This window comes from Copidosoma floridanum, unplaced genomic scaffold (assembly GCF_036245765.1).
Source record: "Copidosoma floridanum isolate Cflo_tuat_1 unplaced genomic scaffold, Cflo_Japanese_pri ptg000014l, whole genome shotgun sequence".
NCBI classification, from domain to species: Eukaryota; Metazoa; Arthropoda; class Insecta; order Hymenoptera; family Encyrtidae; genus Copidosoma; species Copidosoma floridanum.
Window position 1 is genome coordinate 1,185,258 of NW_028321891.1, and position 12,732 is coordinate 1,197,989.

The following is a 12,732-nucleotide window of genomic DNA, read 5'->3' on the forward strand; positions in this document are numbered from 1 at the left end:
CTCGTGTATTTTTCTCTCCTTCCAGCCTGACCCCTTGCTATTTATTATTATTATTGTTTTGCAACGCGACTCCGATACTAATTGCCTTGCGCTTTTATTCTCTCAAACGCAGTATGCGTTTCCATCGTGGCACTTGGAAACAGGTATTGTATCTTTTTAAAATTTTCCCCGCTGCGCTCGTACGTATCCTTGTAAAATAAAAATGCAAATATGCGTTACCACGATAGCCGAATATAACGCGCCAGTTGCGGGAAACCCAACCCTGGTGATGGTGTTGTTTTTTGTTGTTGCTAGCAAACGCGACTGGCTCTGTAATATTGAATTTTAAAACTCCACTTAATTTCCATGACTGCCATCGGTATCAAATTTCGTGACTTGTTGTTTGTTTTTTTTTTTTTTTTTTTTTTTTTTTGTAATACCGTTCGTCTCGGGATAAAGGTAAAATTGCGTACAAAAATTGAAAATCACACCAATTCGACGATTTACGGCGTCGTAAAACCCGCGAGGAAAAAGTAAAAAACTCGGAGGCACCGGTTAATATACGCCAATTCGGTGCAGCGGAGAGGATGCAATTTTCGGCTCGGGTGTCCCCTTCGACTCGTAAAAACTATTTCGAAAGCCGTGCCGTCGAGCGATCCTCCATTGTGTTTCCATAAATTCGGTCTGCGAGACGGGAACAGGGGAACCGCTCGTTCGAACTCATCTTTCGGGTAACACCTGACGCGACGCTGCGAAACGGCACGTACGAAGCTGACGTCGGGAATATTCGCAAGATATTGCCAGAGAACGAAATGAAAGTACACGCGACGGAAGGAATACAGTTATTTGGATGACGGGTCTGGCGCCTTTGGGACGGGACACGCGTCTGCAAGACGAAGCGGAAAAGAGGCTCTACCGCTTCTTCCCTTCCGATAAACATATACATATATCCAGGTTGAGGGAAGACAAGCGCGTAATTGAACGTCTGTCACGAGAGAGAAGGACAGCCGGGTCGTACGTGTGTACAGTCTATGCGTGTACCTAATGACACGTGCGCACGTGTGTGCAGGTCGATCTTTCGGAGAAGCCGTCGTTCTGGAAAGCCCTGAAGCCACCGGCGAAGGACAAGTGCGGCGAGCTGCTCTGCTCGCTCTGCTACCACCCGAGCAACTCCATACTCACGCTCACGCTGCTCAAGGCCCGGAACCTCAAAGCCAAGGACATCAATGGGAAATCGGGTGAGTCCCCGTATATATGTATACCATACATACGTATAGTCATTGTCGTTACGCTTGTACCGTCCACCCCCTTGTCTGCCGCACCCTTCTATCTCTCTCTCTCTGGGGCTTGTAGCTATAGCGATGGAAAAGCCTTTTTCCCCCAGAGTCCCTTTGATCCGGGATAAATCGGGCGCGCGAGTTTTAGAGCCGGCAGCTCGGTGGCTTCGGCGCCACGAAAACTTTTGCTCCGAGCCGGCAGAGTGACGTTAAATCTTGGTTATTCGTAGAGAGAGTGAGGTATATATACGTCTCTGTTTGGCTTGTATTTTTGTCGTGTACCGTACTCGCTCCGATGCATCCAAGTAAAATAAACAGCTCGCTTTCATACCGATAAACTTCAATCGAATCCAGAGTGCGCGGCCTGCGGTCAGTGCTGCCGAGCTACTTATGCATGGGAGGTGAAATAGTATAATATCTACACTACACCGTTCGCGTTGCTTTTTCAGCGGTAAACGGGAATAACGTTGGATTTTACACGATTTGTAGCTTTTTTCTTTTCGAACAAACATTAAAATAATCATTATAAATATTTGAGAGAAATCGATATGGCCATTAGTTAGAGGGCGTACCTATAGGAAAATCGTTTGCTAAATTAATCAAAGCGTTTGAATCGCGTATATGCACGCGGAGCGAGAGTTATTAAAATTAATTTTAACCAGATATCCAACGTGTGTTCAAAACTGGTACATGCGAAATTCAGCGCGTGACGCAGGTGTACCCTTATACAAATTAATCGCACCGGCATTTCATTTATTCATGTTACACGAGCTTTCATCAATATTTCAATGTACATATACATAGGGGGGAGAGAATTTCGTTCGACATGTATTTGCTTCGTTGAATTTTTTAAGGGTATTTTTTGTATTGCGTGCTTCAAAGACGTTCCTGGAAAAACTGTATCATGGGATCGGGCTCGTCGTGACAAGGTTCATTATTATACATATTACCAATATGAAATATTAAATTGAATATATCTCGTGTGTTGAATCATCACCAAGAAAAAAAAGTACAACCTATGCTGTTTGTTTGTCTTTGCAAGCCCGATCCCTTGGTAGAGTTAATTTCGGTATTCCTGTGGGGAATAAATTTTTCCCATAAAAAAAAAAAAAAAATTCCTGCTCACGAGTGTACAACCAAGGATAAAAGTTGTTGAAGATTCCTTATCCACGAGATAAAACGTGATAAGATAGACGCCGGGGGTACAAGAGCTCCTATACTTTTTTGGTCCAATCTTCGATATCTCCCCCCACGTTATTGGAGGAAAAACTCGTTTGCACACGCGTATCATGTAGGTATACACATTGCAGGTGATGTACGCGAATTCGAAGTAAATTTCTTCTTTCCTACCGCTCGTTTTATCAGCAAAAGATCGCCCCGATAGAGTCAAATGTCATGCCATTATACTTGGCCGGACCGAAAATTTGAAATTAAAGCTGATGCTCTCTCGATCAAAACCATGCAAGAGCGAACAGTGTGTACTTTCTTTCTCTTTAAAAATAGAAGAAGGAAAAAAGCAACTTTGGAAGGGGACGGTATACAGTGTCCAATGGTTATGATTCGCACGCGCGTCCAAGAGGGGGGGGGGACCAATGTATCTGGTCTGCGCGTCACGTACCCTCGCTCTCGGAGATATTGCTCGCGTGCACGCGCGTCCCGAGCGCGTGGCATGCGAAATTTACGATCACCGAGGAGTAAATGACGGATGGTCCCTGGATTGCATTTATTTCTATTTTTTTATTTTCCCCTTCAGGGTAGATATACATGTATGACGTTTGGGGGGTTTTCGCAGATCCGTACGTGAAGGTGTGGCTGCAGTTTGGCGAAAAGAGGGTAGAGAAGCGCAAGACGCCGATATTCAAGTGCACCCTCAACCCGATCTTCAACGAGGCCTTCTCCTTCACCGTGCCGTGGGAGAAGATCAGGGAGTGCTCGCTCGACGTCATGGTCATGGACTTTGACAACATTGGCCGCAACGAGCTCATCGGCCGTATACTCCTTGCAGGTAAATCACATTTTATCTTTTTCATTCTTATTGACACATTTATAACGTAACTATTGAACAATCGATTAGACCGTATAGGCACGCATATTCCAGCGTTTGAACTAGAAAAAAAAAGCCCATTCGCAACAGGAAACCAACGGTAATCAATGGTACACGAAGTTGCCTCGTTGCGAATTACCCGTTGTTGCTGCCGAAAGTAACATTTCCGTCATCGAGAAACAACTACCGCGCAAAAAAACGCATCTCTCGGTATTTACCTCTTTTTGTTTTTTTAGCTTCACAACGGGGAAATTAATGCAATTCCCGTGTTGCGAGCTCTCGGATCCCAGCCCCGTTTTTTCCGGGCTCGCACCACCATCGTGAAAAAAAAAAAAAAAAAAAAAAAATAAAGCAACAAAAAAAAACTTCACCCGGGAACTTTCGTCATTTGCGTTACTCGCCGAGAGTCGGATTATTTATGGCAAAAAACCCCCGCTGGCCGTAAAGTTTGTCCTTTTTCGTTGAGTACACCTGCACGTACACGAGACGGGGAGGGGAGGGGAGAATTTAGTTCGAGTACGACCGACGAATAAACAGCACGTATCCTTTGACGAATCGCCATCTCGGGGCACGTGACAAAATTCACTTAGGGAGCCATGGAACATCATCTGATCACCCATGGTCTGGGTATGATTACTTGCCATTTAAATCCAAAAAAGTATAAATGTCGCTGTAAGTATACTATTTGTCGTACGCACGGAACCAAGCATATAATTGTTTTGGCAAGCACGCGATGCGAATAAAACGACGCCGACACCACCACAGACGGGGGGTCATTCAAAGTAACGAAGGTGAGGTACACAGTATACTCCCCGCCGGTGGGGTGGAAAAAAAAATAGAGCCGAACGAGCGGTATGCGACAATTCTTCATTAGCCTCGTTACGTGCGGTGTACGTGGAACGAAAAAGAGAAACGTTGTAGGGAGGAAGGGAGCATAAAAACGGGGGAGGTAAAAACCGAGGCGGAGTATCGTCGCGCGTGCAATACGCGAGCTCGTACGTGTTCCATGCGCAGAACAAGGGAGCGGGGGGAGGGTAAAAAAACAAAAACAGAGGTACAACAGCCGCAAAGTAATGCGAAATAAAATAGAAGGGGCCGGAGGGGTGGACTTTGAAGAAAACGTCCGGGGATGCTGAGCGTGTGTACGGAGAGGCCAAAGGGGTGGCATGTAGCCACTGCATCATACATATTACATGTACACGTACGTGGAAAAACAAAAGACGCCGAGTAAAGATGAGCAAAGGAGTAAGACGAGATCTCTGTATGTGTGTACAAGGCACGCGCGCATCCTCCTCGCGATTATTTTTCGGCCGAGGGATCTCCTTCGAGCCGCGGTTGTTCAGCGAGGCCCTTTAGGAAAACGGCGTCGATGTGACGCGCGAGATTTCCCCCTCTTTTTCGCTTTTTACTTTTTTGACTCGCGTGGAAGCCGCCCGCGGACCTTGACGAGCAGAAATTGTGTATATGTGTACGTGATACAAGTGACGGCTGTTACGCACGAACGCCTCGAAAAAAGAGCCCTCTTTTCTCCACTGTCCACGGTATCTGTGCATTTGGCCAATCTTTTTTTTTTTTTTCTTCTTCATCCACGCTCGGAGGGATGTAACCGAGGGCTCGCTTTTTTATCGGATGACGGATGGTTTTCGAGGGCTAATGAATCAGATTTCCGCGCAGTATAGCAGGGCACCTTTTTTTCCCCAGACATCAAACGCCTTTATCCCAGGCGTGTTTTTTTGTACCGATCGTTTTCCATATAACACTTTTTCACGATAACTTTGTAAAATTTAACGTGCGAGTCCATCGTTAAAAGTACATGCACAACGAGTATAAGTAACGCGCTCGACGAAACAGCATTGTGCATATCGGTATGCGTGGATCGATGTACCTGTCCGGCTGACAAAGCCACACCAATTTCGGCTTGGACTCGCTAATAAGCCACTGCCGATGCTCGGACTGTGTACAATGGCGCGCAGATATGTCCGTGTGTATATGTAATCAATGGGTTGCCCATTTGGCAGCCATAATAGGCGCGCGACGATAGTTAAGCCCGAGTCCGGGAGTCTCCCCACTAAACGCGCGATGCCATATACATCGGTACACGTACTATAGGTATACATATATGTATGTACTTTTGAAAATGATATACATCACTGCGGGTGACACATATTATTGTGACATTAATTTTACTCGACGCCACTATGGGTGCAAGTATAAATCATCATCGCAAAATTTAGTTGGCACAATGTTATACATCATACATCGTCCTTTCGAAGCAAAGTTGTAAGGAAAAAAAAAAAAAAAAAAAAAAAAAATGTTCTCAGGTAAAAACGGGAGCGGTGCGAGCGAGACGAAGCACTGGCAGGACATGATAACGAAGCCGAGGCAGACAATCGTGCAGTGGCATCGCCTCAAGCCCGAGTAAAGCTCTCCTGTGTGATGCACACCAGGGAAAAGGCCGTACAATCAGCCCAACATCGGTAGCGATCGGCTCTGGCGCGGTACACGATCACCGCAGGCGAGCCGGAAGGCCAAGCAGCCCGACGAAGTTATTACGCTTCTATCTCCCTCTCACACGAGCACGCAAAGATATTACTATACACCCATCTCTCTCTCTTTGACTCGCGGCGTGCCCGTGAGCACGACAGGTCTTCCTTCGCTGCTCCAAGGATGTCCGGGGAGAAGGAGCGAGTTCTTTGGGGGGAGAAAAAAATATATCTTCGCCCCACCAAGGAGGGGGAGACACAGTTTTCGTTGCTCGCTGCAACACGATTTACCTGTGCAAACCCGAGGGCCGAGATCGTCGAACCGAGTGTGATACTGGCAGGAGCGGCAGCGCTGTCCTCGGCTAATAATAATATTACATCATTATTACAATTATATAAGAGATAGTCCGTAGTTACGATAATAGGGTAGCAAATAATCTGTTTATTGTCGTCTAGTGTACATTATTACCTCTCGTTTTTGTTATCTCTCGTGTATATATATAACATACATACATGATTATGTACTCCCGCGATATTCTTGCTAGATAAGATGTGTCGCAGTTTTGTCTGTCGGTATAGATGATTTTTTTTTTTTTTTTTTTTTTTCTTTTTCGCGACTTGTAAGAAGTCGAGGGGGAAGAGGGCGACATAAAGCACACAGCGGACAAAACTCAAAGGCTCGCTAGTGTTTTTGATAGCGTAACTTCGTACGAAATATATCTATATATATATATGTGTATGAATTTACGAGTCCCCCGCGTCGTTGGCTGCGATGCGGATAAACAAAGTAGTTTTGTAAAAAGTACACGATGTATATCCATTGATCGCTCGGTCGGAGGGTGTGAAAGGGCATCCCCCAACCCCCATCCGTTTTTTTTCATATACATACAGCGTCAGCACTTGACTTTACGTACAATAAGTAAGTAGCTTTCGTAAATATTAAGGAGTACCCACGTGCGATGTACTGTATATACATACATAGAAGTCGATACGAGTGGGATAAGGCGCAGTTGTCGTTTGGATGCGACGACTAATTATACGTGTATTTGCGATTAGTTGCCTGTTTTGGAGATTTTGTTTTTCGTATTTTGAGTATGAGAAACTTATGGTATGTACGTTTGGACGGATGAAGGGAGAGTTGAGTGGAAAAACGTGATGGTATACGGTAGGCGGTTACTGGAACCTGCGTTTACGTGACTAAATTTGAACGTCTGATTAACAAACAAAGGAAAATGTAAAATTGCCATCGATCGATTTTAATGTGCGAAAATATCTTGACGTTATAAATTTCCACGCCAATGAATTGCAATGTGAGACGGGGTAGTGGAATTTCACCTACTCGTACCGATCGGGGTAATTTTTATACACAAATACATGGTATTTACCGATCATTGATTTATTAATTTTTTCGGTCAGTATTTATATACAGAAGTTTTGTGAAAAAATAATGAAAAAAAAAAACAATACGCGAATTCGAGACCAATCATCAAAAAGACATTTTGACAAAACTCGAAAACAAGTAAAAAGGAGAAAATACAGTCCTGCTGCAATGAAAAAACTCGATCAGGTGGAGAAGAAATATCGCAACACAAGTGTAGTGGAAAAAGTTTGATCGATTCGCGCGAGGGAACAAGCGACGCATATCTTTGACGCTGATTAATTGCATTTGGGTAAATTTGAGCACAACCGCGGGTATTCCAGCAACAAGTGCCAGATAACGAGGCGCGAGTGGTTGTGAGCAAAAAGTTGTTGCTGTTGTTAACAATAATTTTTTTTAAATCGAGACAAAACTAGAAAACGAAATGCCTTTGAAGACCTTTTGATGCTCTTGTAAGATGGAGTAATACCATATTTATGATATATGTACGCGATAAACGAAAAAGACACTTTTCCATCTCTTTGTTCATTACAGTAAGATGGTGCAGCAGATGGAAAAAGAGTCTGTCAGTTTCCATAAATCACACGCGCGGACAACTGTTTCGAGGTGCACGTGCAGTCTCTGTTTTATTATTTTTGCGCGCCAGAGTCGCTGACGGCTACCGTGAAATTGAAAAGTTCCACAGGACCCCTGTCCCCCTCTCTCTTGCAGTACTCATCTCATCCATGTATCTGCCGTCGCAGCTACTTTTAGATCGATAACAATATACATACAATGGACTAAACGCACTTGCACGTAATTGAATTTTCGTCCGCCACGGTGTGGATTACGTGGTCCAAAAGCTCAGCAAAAATTCAATTCTTCGTTCGTACGACTCGACATTCATTTCCGTCATCGAGATCAAACACAGCGATTTGATGCACCGAGATTATACCGACGCTCAACGGTACCCCGCGGCTAATTAATCCTCGGTGCTACTGTCTCGTGTCTCCGTTTACTCGCCAAAGTCCAGCTGGGACCGAGCAAACATGCCTTTTGATTAATATAGGACCCGGCGATAAATAACTTGATTGATACTACTCGAGTAAGTATTCATCCGAGGCTGTGCGCGTGCATTTGTGTACGGAATGCGGAACGTACCTACCCAGTTTCGTATTTGCATGCCGGCTTTGTAACAATTGCACCTGCCGTGTAACGCGTGAGTGAATTAGCATCGGTCGCCGTGACAATGGTATCACTCGAGTATATACTGTACGTGTGGATGAAAAAAAAAAAAAAAAAAAAAAAGACATAAATGTGATTGTTCCTCGGCGCGGAAACTAATTTGAGTCGGTAAAGTTGATGGTGGGGGGAGTGAGAGAGGTGACTCCGAGATGAGATGGGGGTCTCTTTCGTAATCCGAGGGCAGAGGCGAAAGTGAAAAAAAGAGAGCGGTACAGATGGAAGGGCGAAATTTTTTTTAATATTACTGTACCACGACTGATTATACTTTTTAATCGAGTGTAAACCTCAAAAAATCGATTTTCCCAGCATTAGTATTACAACTTTTATGGACTCTCGTTTTTCACACCTGTTTCAAATTGATTGTTCCATCTAATAATTTCCATTTAAAAAAAAACAGAGTTTAATCAAACGTTCATTGTATCTCTGGCATTAAATATCGCGCAAATCAAAATCGGCACAATACCCCACGAATATGCAATAGGAACATCTAGATGCTTTTTTTTTTTGTAAATACCATACTGACAAATTTTTGACATCGATCAAAGCTCAAAATGGTCCTCACATGCATTTCCACGAGTAACAAAAGAAAAAAGTGTTTGCAATACATCGGTAAGTGACGTGAGTAAAAAGTGATTGTAAAAGAAACGCTTATTGATTCTAAAATGTAACATTTGAATTGCGTACATCTACAACTAAAGTATAATTTTCACATGAAAGGATACAAATGAAACTTGTGTCAGTGATTTTTGAAGTGAGAAAAAAAAAAAAATTTGTAAGTTCGTAGCTGTTGTACGAGGCAGTGCGTCAAGTGATAATGTGAATATTAAAAATACGTATAGCGAGCGCATCGATGTGTAGATTAAGGTAAAATTTTTTTTCCAATTTCAAGAGCTGTGCGCGTCGAAAATGTGTAACCCGAGAAACGAACGACATGAGTAAAAAAGGAAAAAACAACACGCGAGTATACTTACAGTGAAAGTATCAAAAGGTGTGCACAAAAATCGAGTGCAAAACGGAAGACTTCCAAACCCATATTTACGTGGGCCCGCGTGTGAAGTATACCAAGCGCGCCCGCCGCTTATGGTGGATTTCCATAACGAGAGTCTAAAAAAATTTCAAAGCGCGAGCCAAAACAAACACTTGCGCCAACTAATATTTCCCGTTTCATTATAGCTCTATATCCCCTCTGACTCTCTTTTTCCGTCATCCCCCATGTTTACTCAAGATAAAATTAACACGTATCAACTGAAAATCGCTATCATTACTACCTATATGCGTAAGAAAAAATATTAATAGTAATATCAAGTGCAAAGCAGTACATAACTATATATAAATACGTGTATATTGAAATAATGAACGTCGTATAGAATTAAGATAAGGCAAACAAGCAACAACAACATAAACAAATAGGTCATTTTTACCGATGACGCGTCTGTGCGGTTATTATTATTATTATTATTATCATCATTAGTATGACGAGGATAATATTATTGGTGATACGAATTGAATACCCATTACAGTATACATATATTAATACATGTACAAAAGTAATATAAAAGTGAAGCGCTTACATATTATATTATGTTATATACACGTGCGTACATGATGAACAATCGCGAGGAGTGAGAAACAAAAAACATGTATTTATTATTATTATTATTATCATCCGTGCGTAAATACATTTAAGAATCTGTGCATGCGAGTAAGCCGGTATTACCGTGCATTACCACAATTAATACACATGAGAGAGAGGCATGGAAAGCGAGGAAAATTTTTGTCGAAAAATCAACAAAAAAAAAAAAAAAAAAAAAAAAAAAAAGTATTCCGCGCAACGGGTATCACATACATATTATACCCACTTGTCAAGCCACGTGTCTAATACTTACGCGACTAAGTGTGATTATATAAGGAACAATATAGTTACGTGTAAACCTGTACATATATACATATACCCAAATACGTAGCTTTTCGAGCGAGACGACTCGTCTGTACGTATTGATGAGGAGGGCGATACGTGGATAAAGTGAAAATTGGCTGATGGGCTCGTATACGCGCGGCTCCGAGGGGGGGACGGACAATTTGTGTGCGCGAGATATCACACGTAATAGCCTATGTCACGTTAGCGCCGTATACTCTTTAAAAACGAACAACACCTGCTCGAGTATGAATATAACACTGCACCAGCACGCAAATGTCGCAAACTCGCGCCCAAGTGCACGCTATATTGATGTTTCTCGCAAAAAAAAAAAATATCTGTATGCTCGCACTGTGCAATGAATGTGCTGCGGAAAAAGATACAAAGTAGGTGAAACGTACAAAATTATAAATGATTATTTATATTATTATTATTATTATTATTATTGTTGTTGTTGTTGTTGACGACGCTTAATTTCCAGAGGTTATCGATTGACATAAGGATCGTTTACTTTCCGTACGTTAACGTTTGACTAAATGAATGTTGTTGAATAAATAAAAAAAGTAAAAAAACAAAAACAAACAAAAAAAAGTATTCAAAGTTTATCGCACGATACACGTGATTATACTTTCGCGCAAAACCTTGCGTACAGCTGCGCAGGTAGCTTCAACGCGAGACAAAAGAACATATTGATGATATACCCGCGTCTCTTGTTATCTCTTCTCATTCCTCGCTCCGCGACTTTCTTACCGTAATTCAGGTCTTTTAGAGTGAAAACGAAATATTTACCGATGTTACATTCCTTGATCCAAAGCATATAATATACATATACATACATATACATATATTTTCATCGATCTTATACATACATGGATACATGTGTGTCTGTATGTTGAAATATTTATTTAGAGCACATTTATACGTAGTGATAGCGAAGAGATATCTATACTGCAAATTATTTTTAATAAAAATATATGTATACACACGCGCGCGCGCACTTACGCTAAATCACTCTAAAAAATTTGAAAGCTCAAAAAAAAAAAGCACCATTCGGCTCTTCTGTCTTCCTCCGAAAGATAAAACTCTCGACTGTCGCCAGACAAATTCTATATAGCGATAATTATATTATACCCGTGTATTTGCGACTATTGGCCCGCACGGGGGGCAAAACTGTGTACGCCACGTTATGCTATGTCTATATGTAATGTACATCACCCGTGCACCAACTCTCAACACGAGCTTTCGATGAATCGGCGCGAAAGCTCATTTACTAATCGAATTGCAAAACCAATCGACGCCACGAGAAAGAATACCAATGTTGCAAATGGGGGAAAACACAAAAAAGTTACAAACATATTGTATGGAAGGCGGTAAAGGGGAACATTGATGCGATTGAAACATGTATGATTGTGCTTATGTCTGAGCAATTTAGCAAAGAAATGCTCGAGGGAAAATTAGACGTTCGATGATTATGGCAACGCCAGCAATTAGGACAAAGAAAGTGATCAGTGCTATAATAATAATAATGATGATGATGATGATATACTGGTGTAAAGTTGAACCTACATATTATAAATACATACATGTACATATATATTTTAGAAACGATATACAACCGTGCAATTGCATTACGGCCAGATTTTCCGAAATCAGAAATGGTGTGTAATTTTGTAAGAGTTGATGGAATGGACGATCGATAGCGGGGAGAGAAAAGAATCTATATTTTTTTAAATATTCGGCAAAGTGAGGAGGAAAAGGGATTCGCACTACTTTTTAATACACAAAACACGACTGTTTCGACGTTTAACGAAAGATCCATGTTATGATTAGTTGTTAAACACCAATCAATTGAAATACCTTAAATGTGTTACTGTTACGTACGATGGTATGAAATTTTTATAACTAAACTTCTACATAGTTCATTTGGTAGCAGTTGATATTAGTGACTATGAGTATATACTGTATACACATTTATATTATCGCTTGATCATAAGAAAAAAACTATTAATGAAAATGTTATCAATCGACTTGAACTATCTGTATAATTTTATCGATGTTGGAATGAAATAATAATTCTGTATGATTATGTAAAGTCGTATTATCACATTCCCTTAATTTTAGAGAAATTTTTATGCACCGATACGATAGTACGTAATTATACACAATCTATTGATATGGCATATGAATGTTCCATTTAGATGAGATGTGAAAAAAAAGTAATTAGAAGGAACCCAAAAGTATTTACAAAAAAGTTACGAATATTATAATTCTACGGTATAAAATTGTCATGACGTGACACATGATTAAGCGAATGGGTAATTAAAAAATTAAAAATTGTGTGTGTCAAGTCGCAATTCCATTAGTAAATGCAAAGCACAAAGTCCGACTCGTTGAAATTTATCCACTGCTTTTCCCTAAGCTTGAGAAAAAAA

The 12,732-nt window shown here is 41.4% G+C and overlaps 1 protein-coding gene across 9 annotated transcripts in view; it reads left to right on the forward strand.

Annotated features, from left to right (window-relative positions):
* Syt7 (Synaptotagmin 7) overlaps positions 1 to 7,555 on the forward strand; it is a 140,991-nt gene extending 133,436 nt beyond the window's left edge. For all 9 annotated transcript variants that reach the window (XM_089591985.1, XM_089591984.1, XM_089591983.1 and 6 more), the window contains 3 exons: positions 1,049 to 1,217; positions 3,049 to 3,261; positions 5,622 to 7,555. In XM_089591985.1, the coding sequence (XP_089448111.1) occupies positions 1,049 to 1,217; positions 3,049 to 3,261; positions 5,622 to 5,722 (483 nt within the window). In that variant the 3' untranslated portion in view covers positions 5,723 to 7,555. The remainder of the gene's footprint in view (positions 1 to 1,048; positions 1,218 to 3,048; positions 3,262 to 5,621) is intronic.
* The last annotated feature ends 5,177 nt before the right edge of the window (positions 7,556 to 12,732 follow it).